Genomic DNA, 12,465 nt, shown 5'->3' with positions numbered 1-12,465 from the left:
ATCCCATTTCTAGACTAACAGTACACACCAGCAGCGAGGTCAGGATGGGCAGCCAAGCACAGCGCTATTACACACTGCCAGGGTCCCGGGATTCCGCTTTCTCCCCATCTCCTCCCATGCAGAGTCCTCCTTGTATCCCCTCTACTGGACACAGGGAATATAAAGTGCTTTGGATAACCACAGCCTCCCCTTATCGCTACCTCAAATAAGATCAGTACAGCTTAAGTGCCACCTCTGTACCTTATTTTTTAAATTACAGTCCGTGCTGTGCAAAGATCCAGAGGAGGGTTGTTAACATTGAACTAATGCAGGCGTCTGCAACTGAAATTCAGACCTGCAGCAGTCAGAGTCTGTTTGGCACAACACGATGCTGCCAAGTTAGAAGCAGCTGCAGTAAGTGACACCCATCATCTTGAAGGTACCACCCAACATCACCCACATCCATCACCTTGAAGATACCACCCAAGAACACCCATCGGGAGATGGAAACCTTGTGGGTCCTCCTGTCAGACTTGGGTTTGACTCTGGACAAACCACCAGCAGCAATGAGATTGTGCAGTTTCCTAGGCTGATGCTTAACTTGGCCATATTAAAACAAACGATGCACTGCATTGACTGCTAAACATTAATAAAAGCACTTTTCTGGTCTGTTTGAACAATAAAGCACATCTCCCCATGCACTGAATGCTATCAGAGTCCTGAAGGCATTCCATACCAGCAAACTGCAGTCATTACCTACACACACCAATGTACTGTTTCTTTCACAGTTTATGAAATTGAATGTAACACTGACCAAAAAACAAACAAAAATAAATATTTAATATGTATATTTTGTAATCATTACTAATAAAGCTACATCATTACAGGCAAGCCTGACCCAGTCGCAAAGCTTGACCATGGTCCAGATAACTAAACTGCCAATTACCCAGCAAATCTAAATGTGAAACGAGAGTTTCAGCAAAGTGTATGCAAACAATTAATCTGATGTTTCCACCCAAATTCTCACTTTCATTGCTGGCACCTGACAGATAAGGGTCAGATGAAATGGTGTCACTTCAGGATCGTAACAAAACCACCTGAAGCACAGATTAACTTTTACAAGCTGTTTTGCAATTCTTATTCTGGCTCAGGTCCTGCCCCTCCCTTGATACAGACACGCTGATAAAACCAGATGACGTCCCCAGGCACCCGTGTAAGACGATGCTGGGGGCGAGATCTCGCCAACTGGAGCCAAATATCACGTCTGGGCTTTGATTACACTGACTGCGTTGCTTGGACTCTGGCACTAAAAAAATCTCACCATTAATTGCAAACCCATCCAGAGGTATAAAGTCCAATAACTGTAGACATTTTCTAGGCAGCATCGTTCTCCTGGAAGACCCTAGTTCTGTGATTTAATCCATATGTCTCAAGTGCACCATTTCACTGAAGAACATCTCTTCGAAAAAACAAAAGCAGAAGAAATGACGAGAAAACCAGCAACTAAATGGAGAGTTATTAGGAGACTGGGGAAAGCTACAGACATCTTCAATAAAGAACCCTAATGCTGGCTCAGAAGGTTTCATTTTCCATCATCTCACATCATGGTATATATGCTGGTGGTGTGAAACATCGACTCTTTGGACTCCCTGAAAGGCTCTACAGCAAAAGAGGTGAAATCAGATTTGGCAGGGCTGGGAAAGCAGGCAGCCAGAACTGTAAATTAGCTTCTTTCAGCAGTCTGCCGAGGCAGGAAAAAACACACAGCAGCATGTATCCGTGGTGCATCTTGACAGAGAAATTCACATTAGTAAAAAAACCTAATTAATTAGAAAAATGCTTTTCGAAGGTTAACAAAAAGTTAAACGTGAGCTCTGCCCAGTTCCTTCCAGACCCTCTGGACTAAGCCCAGATCTTGCAGAACGTGATGGGTTCAATGCCACGAGCATCAGAAGCCTCAGTGGAGTCATTAAGAAACTTTTAATTTGAGGATACTGGGGACCTTGTTGCTTCTCCTATGAATAAATAAATAAGCATTCCATGTGCTCTGTACCTTGTCACCACTCAGTTCAAATTTGTGCAAGAGCCTCCTGCAAACAGGAACAGCAAAGACTGATGCACCGAGGCACATTTGGGTCTAGATGTGAATCAGACATGGATTGGTGCATTTGTACCCACGAGCTGAAGAAAGTCTGCAAATACTGGAGTTACCACCAATTTGGCTTTCCACATAGCTCACTGTGCTAGCAGCACAGATATCCTCCTGAAATAGTAGGTATTTGACATATTAACAGCAGATCTGCCTGCAAAATTGAAGCCCTAAATCTCTCCATCCTCAAACACCAAAAAATGCCATTAAGATGTGCCTACGTGTGTAAGAGCCCTATTTTCACTTGTATACCTTTCACTAAAGCAAAAACTATTGATCCAATCTTATAACCTCAGAGAAATCTGAGAAAAATAATGCACAGAAACTTGAAAAAATAAGAGCACTTTCCAGAGCAGGAAACGCTCCAGCCAAGAGCTTGGGATGGGAGGGAGAATTCTGATGATGGTGAAATGAAATCCAGATTATCAACTGCAGTGATAATTGTGTTTAAGTGTAAACAGGCCAAAGACAAAAAGAGAGTTGGCACTTCAGCCCAAGAGCAACGCAGCACCTGAACAGCCCCAGCATCTCAGCAACGAGCATCGAAGCGTCTATTCTGCTTTGTCTTGTTGCACCTTGAAACGTTCAACAGCCCTAAGAGCAGCTCTGGCATCTTGCCCGGGCTCCCTGGCTCACCCCAAACTGCTTTCCCTCCGCTTCTGATGTCTTGATTTCACTAGTGGTCTTCAAATAAAAAAACAACACACAAAGGAGAAAGGAGAATAAAAAGCACCATCCTTCCAGTACCATCCAAAGCCCAGCAGCGGGCCGTAGCTCATCCCAGGTCAAGCCTTAGCGTAAGTTAACAGCAAATACCTTCTCAACCCCTCAAGGTTTCACTGCCTTGGCAGATCGGCGGACGCAGGTGTCTGAGACCGTCTTGCTTTGCACCGTGTTTGGCAGGATCAGTGGTTTTACAGCACCAGCGAGAGCAATGAGATACAGTTATGGTGCTCAGCTCGACAAAATAAGCTCCTCCTGTCTCCAGAGGAGCCAACAGAAAAAGACGTAGACCTTAAAAAGCAATATACACATGCACTAAGCTTTTCCGCTTATGAGAAAGCTAATTTTATCTGCACCAAAAGCAGACGCTACTCAAACATCATTTCTAGAGAGTCAAAACACCTTGTGGGATGATCCTGCAAAATTTTCATCAGATGAACCACAAATAATTTAGATCACACGTACTCACTTTTTCCTGGGGTATCCTCAGCAGTTTTACCAAAACCTACTCTTTTTTTCCCAATGTCCACATCGCAATTTTAACAATGGCAATGCTGGCTGTGCCAGCCAGGTGCTGGGCGGTAATTTATAGGCACGTTGGCCTCACACAATAGTCTCTTCCTGACAAATCAGAAGATAAAATGAAATTTTCAGCAGAAATATGGAACATATCACCTATCGGGGATTTTGGCAAGGCCTGGATGAGTTTCATTTTGGTCCTCAGCCCATCACTGTGAAGTGTTGGTCTACAGAGCAACGCTGAGCAGTAAAACAAGGCTGGAGTACTTGTTACCACAGAAACCAAACTTCCATGGGAATACATGAGGTGCTTCAAAACACCACTTGCAAAGGGGTTAAGTTCACCTAATCCAGCTCAGAGACTAACGTTTACCTGCCATAGACACTGTGCAGCACTTTCCACACATAAAGCTCCTCCAGGTGTGGGTTATGGGATTTCTCGGTTCGCTGCTGTAATTCAGCCGCTCCTGGGACTGAAGCACAGCACCAGCGACCTGAACTCTGTTTCAACCCACATCTGCTAAACCAGAATGACTTCAGCCCAGAGCCAGCTGAGCTGCTTTCCCACCAGACCAGCACAGCAAACAGCATTTTGGAAAAGCCAAAATGAGGAGATGCCATCCACAGGGTCCTGGGATGTGGTGGTCAAATGGATTAAGTGAGTTGCTAAAAGCCTTGCCAGGTTCTTGATGGGGGTGGGAGAAAGCCGTAATTGAGCCTGAATGCCCAGACTAATGTTGTACCCCAATCCCAGCAACAAGTTGTGTATGGAACAGGAATCCCTTGGCATGAGCGTCCTCCAAGGATGACCTCAAATGAAAGCCCACAGCCATGGTTGATGGGTACAACGTGCAGCAGCCAACACAGAACAGCCAGGTAAACCCTGTAAGTGGGCAAAGCTTTAGCTTGACAAGCACTCAACTTATTCTCAGTTCTTACACAGGCACAGGCTACCAGGGATCAGTCCAAGGCTGACAGGTCAGGAGATGCTTTGCTTTTTGGGAAAGGGGCTTTCCCAAACTTCATCCTCTCCCTGTTCCTGCACATAACCATTAGACTGTGCTAGGTTTCTAACACATGTTTTAAAGAAGCACATCAAAAGAAACAGTTAACCCCTCTAAAAATGAGATGCGTTCACATGTCTTCCGACTTCCTTCCAGTGCTGCTGTAGCCACAGGGACACTGCCTTCTACAGCCTGCGAGCAGAGAGAAAGGGTTTGTCCTTCACCACAGGCTATTTCTTTTCTCTTCCCCTCCTCTTTCCACAAAAAGGCGCTTTGCCATCTCACAACAGCATCCTCTGTCACAGCTTGAAACCAGCCGCCACTTCCCAGCCCCGGCGCGAGAGCCTGTCCTGACATTTGTAAACTTCTGTTTCGAACAACAGCACAGCACAAAACTCAACTTGTACAACCTGGGCTGCAGGCTTGGCCCCTTTTCAAACCTACCCAGCCTTCCCCCGGCCGCACAGAGATCCACACAGCCTCCCAACTAATTGAATTTTAATGAGAGGAAGTTGTTTTTCCACTGGAAGAATGTTGTGCTAGAGCAAAATGTTTTGAAATTCCTCTAACTTTTCCTGCCTGACTTTTTCTGCAGCAGCACAGGAGCAAAGTCCCATCCGAGCGCTCCGTTGACACACAGCAAAGTCATTTCTCTGGTGACCACGGCTAGACCTGGAGCTTAAATAATTACAACTCCCAAAACAAAAGTGTTCAGGGTTCTATTTGATTTCAGTCCTAACAAGGAGGATGTAAATGACCTCCTGCTGATCCACAGCCTAAGCCATCCATCCATCCCACATTCAGCTGAATTATTTGAATTCCCAGCAAGAGCCGGGCAACCCCACGGGTGCAGAAGACACTGGGGGACATCTTGCCAGCCGAGGTTTGCAGGGCATTTGCCCACAGGACAGCAGCGGTTCATCATTCTGCATTCAGTCCAGAAATTATCAGCTTTCCAGGAATGCAGAATTTTAACAGCTTACACCCATTTCCCCACTGTTCTGAGCCACAGTTTTCCCAATAGAGTTTCTGCTTAGGCTTGCAGAGAGAGGAAAGGAGGGGCCAAAGGCAATGAAGTTGCTGAGATATGAAGTAAGTTTTAGTCCACTGCCTTCCTAAAACCTATGAATTACATTCAGTTTAAAGCTGTTGATATCTTGATTAGCACATGCATGAATACCCTGAAAACCTTCTTTCTTTGATAAGGATGACAAAAAAATACCAGAATTAGAAAGGGATCTTTTTAATATATATATATATATGCTGTATGAAATCAGTACATACACTACAAGGCAGAGGGGGAAAAATACTTGCTAATGATCCAGTTCTCAGCAAGTGACTGCAATGATCTGGTAGCTGCATCTTGTACCCAGAACAGGCAACAAGCTCCAGTGGAGTGGAACACTTGCTCTGTTCCACTCCACCTCCCTAGATCTACTAGATCCCCTGGCTCCAGCAGTCCCCAGGAAAGTTCACTGCTTTAATAACTCCACTTAGAACACAGCATCCAGTACAACCACTGACATTTCTGGCAGAATGTCCACCACTTGTGAAAGACACTCCAGTGCCCATTAAATCCAGCTTTTACTTTCCATTTTAATTGTTAAACCTCCCAGGGAACGTCTATTACTTTAACACAATTTAGAGACTCAGCTCTAACTCCGTAAGTGGGATTTTGGCAGCAGCGTTCAGTCCATGCATTCTTGCTCTGTTTACAGCAGACCAGCTCCCAGATGTTGGCAATGTTAAACAGACTGGAACTTTCCTTCCGAGCAACAGCAAAACGCAGACAAGAGTTGGCTTTGCTATGGCTCTAATTTGTCCACCAATAGGTGTTCCCCATCCCTTTGCTGGGTTGGGGAGGCCCTTGAGATGCAACTCCTTCATCACAGAAATGCAATATGAATAAGGAGATAAGAGATCAATAGGTGTTACTTTACACTGGTGCTGATGTCAGGGAAGCAATTCTAGCTTGCAAGAAAGATCAGGGACAAGATTCTCATACATGTGAAAGCCTCAGAAGTGCAACAGACCATAGAAGTTGAAATTGCTAGGGAAACGCATATATTAAAGCTGCTGAACTACAGAAAGAACTTTTACCATATGTACCTTGTCTATAAATAATCCTCTGTCTCTTTCCCTGAATCAGAGGAGCTCATGGGAACATTCCACCCATCACAATTTTGGTTTGCTTTTTAAAAGCAGCCGCTGTGTGGGAGGTGACGGAGCTGCCAAACAAGCTGTCGAGCAGAGTCCTCTCATGTCACAGTGCAAGAAACCGAGGCTCAATGGCCAACACGTGGGAAAAGAGCAAATTCTGATAGCCCCAGAGAGAACTGTGACTTGCCAGGGAGCTGCTTTCCTCAGCCTTCGTTTACTGCCACTGCAACTTTATCTAAACCATAACCAAGGGATGAAGGAAAGCCCTGTGAGCCCTTCCCATGCCAAACACACTGAGAACACAAGAGCTACAGATCTGCAAAACCCCAGTGCAGGGGTTGAGCGAGAACCCCAGCAAGGGCATGAAACCAGAGTACCGGAGGAGCTTGCTCCAACAGGTCATCTCACCCACTGCTTTCATCATTGCTATAGAAAGTATTTACCTAATCGAGACAAACTTAATAAAAAATTACATACAACAGTGTTCTATTATGCAAAAATCCAAAGCAAGTTTCAAATATGAACTGTAAACACCTCATCAACCAGAACCCAGCTCCTCATCTCTGTGGAACGTCCCCAGGTCTGTTCGTTGTCGTGACTTACCTCAAAGACTTCTTCATCCAATATCCTTGTTCCAAATACAATGATGCCATTGACGTCAATGATGGGATGGTCACTTCGGTCCAAGAACTTGGTTATCTTCTTTTTACAGTCCAATATCAAGGTGACATTTTTTTTCTGCACACTGATAGCTATTCTGTGCCACCTAGAAGAACACAGTCCACAGATATGTTAAACAGAGCCTTGGGCTTTCAGGAACAAGCTAATGATTGTATAATGAAGAAGCTTTCATAAACCAATGCTCTGCAAGCCTTCATGCCAGCCATTATCTGCAAACACATGAAAATCATCCTTGGGCAGACCCTACAGATGTCATTTCAAATGGAAATGGTTGTAGTAACAGGTGACACCATTCACTTCTCATCCCTTCAAACCAGGCAGAGTGCCAGTTGTGGCTTCAACAAGAGGCAGAGAAAAAGCCACAATAATGATTCCCTATAGCTATGCCCTTTTTCCACCCTCCTTATGTTCTGCAAAAGACCCAGTGTGGGTTTTGCAAGACCCTTTGCAGCAAAAATCGGTGTTCTTTTCCCCATAAGCATCAGACAATTTGCAGACTGGTATGTGATTCACGCTTTTTCTATATGAAGCATTTATTCAAAGGGTAAAGTTCAAGAATTGGACACTTAGCAGTGGTCAAAGGTGTGTATATACATTTATAAACACATGACTCCTATTTACAAAACGTTCAACATTCTGGTATTGATATAAACAATGTACTTTTTTTGTCCTTTGTGCACAAAGTTTCACTTACTTGCCATCTGCAAGGTTAATGCCTCTAAAGAGAGGATAGTCTTCTGGGCCTGGCTTTCCTGTATGGTCTTCATACAGGAATACAGGAGATCTACCCATCTCCACACCAATTTGCTGGATCCCTTGCTCATTGTAAATTGAGATCAAGAAGGACTGACCTCCTTTCTTCGCTTTTACAGTGGTTAGAATGGAGAAGTCCTCTGGGAATGGGGAAGCTGGAGCAGAAAAGCAAAGAGGTTAGTCAGGTTTCCATGAAAATTAATCCCTGCACAAACATTCTTGTCTAATGACCCATGGGAAGAACATTCATTTATCCCACCAGGTGTGTGCACATCAGCAACCCTAAAAATTTATATAGGGCAGCATCTTAGATGCCAGATGAATATCTGGATTTGTTCCAAAACCTATTGCAATGTGGCATTGGAATGGGCTGCAACCCAACGTAGATCACACCAGTAAAGCCAGTATAGACCAGTGTCTAACCTGGCTCATTAAAAACCCAAGCATCTCTGAGGATCACTTATTCATGATCAGAAAGCCTTTTTTCCAACCCTTATCGCAATCTGCCACAGAGCCAAAAGCCACCTCACATTTGAACTTGCAAGCAAAGGATGGTGGGGGGTCTACTGGTTTGGGATGAGACCATTGTGCTGGGGAAACAGGTTTGAAAAAACTGTTGGTTTAAACCTGTATTATTTGCATCTAATGCTTTCTCAGTGATCTCCAGAGCTTTTTAGGAGACAAGGCAAAACGTTCACATATCATAAGGCTCCAAAATTAACTGAAGATGTCAGAGGGACAGAGGAAATTAAGCATCCCATGCCAGTTAGGCAAACACAACATTGAAGGGTTTTATTTAAGGGAGCAGGGAAGTTGCATCAGGTTTTGTCTGTTCCAGATGAGAACAGAGCATTCTGTGGCTTTGGCTTTCAGGGTTGATGCACATGAAACACAACAAAAAAAAATCCGAAAACAGAAATAAACCCGGCAATTGGTAGGATATGCTAATTTGTCTGCACATTAAAGAGCATCAAACAAGTTTCCTAACTTTTTCCCTACTCAGGAAAGCAACCCTGCTTGATCTCAGGTGGTTCCTGTCTGTACTTTTGCAAGTTTTGTAGGATTGAAGTCATTGCAGTACAGAGCAGGTATAGTCAGTAGAGGCAATGCTCTGCACGAGAGAAGTGTCAATCCCCTGCAACACCAACAAAATGCATTTCATGCCAATAATGGGTGTCAAGTCACACCCTGTGCAGGATACAACTCCATTTGGGATTTCTCTGCCATTCAGACTGGGAATATTAAACCAAAAAAAGCTTGGAACACCTTAAAACCACCAGAAACCTCAGTAAAGGATCTTTCTTGATCAAATTATCATCAAAACAGCGGGTACCCACAGGGCACCACCTCCTCCAATGTTGTGTTTCAGCAGCGTGAGTCTTGATGGGTATCTTTCCTTTAAGGTCCAGGCTTTCAAAAACAAGGTTTGCATTGTACCGCTGGGTATCTGCTTGGGAAATCTCCAACCAGGGCAGAGTGGGGCAGCCCGGCCACGGGCACTGCCGGGGACCATCGCCGTGTGTGGCAATCGGTGGCACGCAGGGGACAGAACACAATGGAGCATTTTTAAACTGCGGATCCATAGCCAAATAAAACCACATAAAAAAAAAAGTCAAGCTCAGCACCCGTAAGCTTCAAATAAATTTTCTTCACCCCTTTAGGCTTTTCTTAGATGGTATCCCAGGGATTTCAACCCAGGGAGGGGACAGGGAACATGGGAGTGGGGAGTTCTTCCAACCACAGCAAAGCTTGCAAGTTCAAAAGCAAAGAGGCCATGAGCTCGTCCTCTTTTCTGCCTGGGAGTTGCTTTAACTTCTCTTAACAAACCAGTGTTTAAAATGCATCTCGCTGGGCTGCATCAGAAATGAGCTGTGCTGCAAAGAGAGGACACACGGGGGACATCTGAGGACACCTACAGAGACACGCACTGTGTGCACCCAGTTAATATCCCTCACCTTAGTTAAATAACATTTGGAAAGAAGCCTAAAGCGGTATTCTGAATAGAGGCCTCACAGTCTGTAATTAAATGCCATGATTACAGCCTGATTTCCCTCTAGGACACAGACACATATTTGGCAAACGCAGGCATCTGGTTATTGTGCCTTCCATAGGATGCACTGAGCTTTATCTCTCTCCTGCTGTATACAAATCCTCCTGTAGCACTGAATCAAGACCATACGCCTTCCTGGTTCCAATTACAGGCTGCAGTTTTGGGCCTTTTATGTAAAATAGTTCATGTCCAAAATTTCATTATGAACCCACAATACAGTACCTTTCAACTTGGACAAGCCGCCAACTCATTAAAAAGTTGCTTTTAATTTTTTTTTCATTATTATTAAAATGTCTCCATGGTGATGCAAGTTTCCCAACCCAAATAACCATCATGGAGAAATTATAGCTGACATTACTCTGTTACTGCTCTGCTGTCCTGGCAAAATAACAATGCTTTCACTGTCATAGCGAGAAATGACCCAGGCTATTGAGTGATGTATGAAAATGCATCCACAGACACCAATACTAATGCACACATCATAAATATACGAAGCACACAGAAATTGACCCAAATCCCCTTAAAGATGATGGAGACAACCCCTGACAGCAGGTTTGGGATTAAGCCTTTATATCTGTTCACTTCTTCAAACAAGCTCATGCTGAGAGATGTTGCACATTCACCTCTTCATAGCACTGCACTGGTGCTGAATTTGGCTCAGCATCGCTCTTTTACCCTATAGCCAAGTCCTTTCAGATTCACTGCATGCAACCTCCTGCAAGGCAGCGAAGGGTTAAAACCCCAATTCTGCAGATGGAGCCACAGAAAGAGCCAAGGAGGTCTGGGGTGACAAAGATCCCTCCACCCCACACACCGATGCCATTATATTCACTTGAGCAGATTCCATCCATGGTACAGCCCAATATGGAAACCAGTGGAGTCAGGCTGAGTTTCTTCTCTCCTGAACATCGTGATCAGGGATCAAAGGCTCATGGTCTTCAAAATAGGGACAGCAGGGACCTCTTCCTAACCCAGATCCTGCAGGTATAACCCAACACAGCCTAAAATAAAGAGCCCTGATGCTGGTCTGGGAAGGACAGGAAAGCTTCAGCTGCTTAATAGCAAAAAAAATATCTGCAAAGACGATGAGCTGATCCAGGTCCTGACACAAACACAACGCAGATCTGTTGTGGAGGTGGTGTCACTTCCAGAGCCGCTTTCCAAAGGAAAACACCTTCTCAACAGTGTCACCAACTTCTGCCCTTTTTCTTCATCTGAGAAGAGTCTCAATTTTGGAATGGCTTGTTTTCCTCAGACATGACTGTTCAAGCTATAGAGATTTCTGAGCTCTTAAATACATATGCAGACACCCACAAGCAGTGTGGAGAATACAGATTTTGCTAGAAGAATGCAAATGACATTTTGCTGGCTGCCACTGAACGCTTTGCTTTTCTCATCTCTGCTGGAAGAACACAGCTTTACTGGGAAGCAGAACTCGGGGAGCAAAGACAAAGAGCATCTCAGCAGATCCTCTCACTCTTGTGGGATTGAAAAAACAGGCAAGCTTATATATAAAAATATATATTGCTTTGCTGGCTGTGGAGGCAGAATGCAAAGCCCATAAAATTAGCATCTTAGAAAAGCACCAACTTCTAATTAACACAAACTATTATGCACAGCATACATCTGCCTTTGGTGCTCTATAGCAGAGAGGGAAGTTACGTTACTACCCACCCGCCTGTTATCATGAAATCACTAAAACCACATTTCTCCTGGTACGTTGCACTGCAATTACTTTGTTTTCTTTATCTCCTCTCTCATTCATTTGGTGGTGTGAGCTGCAGTCACATTTAGTTATGCAGATGTACTGAGAAAACCTCGTGATCTGATGGAAAACACTGGGGGTTCTTTGCTCTTCCCGTCCTATTTCCTTAGCAAGCAGCAGAGAAGACACCATGACTTTGGAAGTCTCTGGAGAGAGCCAGAGCTTTTTCAACCACCCCATGGTTGTCTAAATGATTAAATGATTTAAAAGTTACTTGATGATACCAAGGAAACACCATCCAGATCTTCTCATCCAAGGCAGACAGTAAACCCAAACCAAGACCTTAATGAAGACACATTAGTAAGGCACTCCTATGACGTCAAGTTCCCTTCAGTGACCACAGCGCAGTTCCACATGCTGTCTTGTTGAGTTAACCTCTGTTTTAAGTGGTGTCATCCAGACTCCTTGATATGTTAATTAGCCAGAATACTCCATCCTTGGTTTTTTATCTCGGGGTCACCACTGTTTGCTGTTTCCATAACGCAAGATTTCTGAGTGGCTACAGCAACCACTGGAAAGCTCTCAAATCCACTACAGTTGTATATTCCAAACTGGAACCGTTTTCTTCAAGCACTTCTAAGTTGAAAGATAACAATTGGTCCAAAGCTTTGCATCATTTCAGATCCATGAGAAGAGAGCATGTGAAAGCAGTTAAACACACACCGGTGAGGTCGAGCTGATC

The 12,465-nt window shown here is 44.3% G+C and overlaps 1 protein-coding gene across 2 annotated transcripts in view; it reads right to left on the bottom strand.

The window, feature by feature from the left end:
• COL5A1 (collagen type V alpha 1 chain) overlaps nucleotides 1-12,465 on the bottom strand; it is a 139,152-nt gene that overhangs the window by 96,429 nt on the left and 30,258 nt on the right. For both annotated transcript variants that reach the window (XM_065853747.2, XM_065853746.2), the window contains exons 3-4: nucleotides 7,910-8,123; nucleotides 7,138-7,300 (exon numbers count right to left, since the gene is read on the bottom strand). In XM_065853747.2, the coding sequence (XP_065709819.1) occupies nucleotides 7,138-7,300; nucleotides 7,910-8,123 (377 nt within the window). The remainder of the gene's footprint in view (nucleotides 1-7,137; nucleotides 7,301-7,909; nucleotides 8,124-12,465) is intronic.

This window comes from Patagioenas fasciata, chromosome 20 (genome assembly GCF_037038585.1).
Source record: "Patagioenas fasciata isolate bPatFas1 chromosome 20, bPatFas1.hap1, whole genome shotgun sequence".
NCBI classification, from domain to species: Eukaryota; Metazoa; Chordata; class Aves; order Columbiformes; family Columbidae; genus Patagioenas; species Patagioenas fasciata.
Note: the sequence above shows the minus strand (reverse complement) of the source record. Positions and strands in the feature narration are given on the sequence as shown.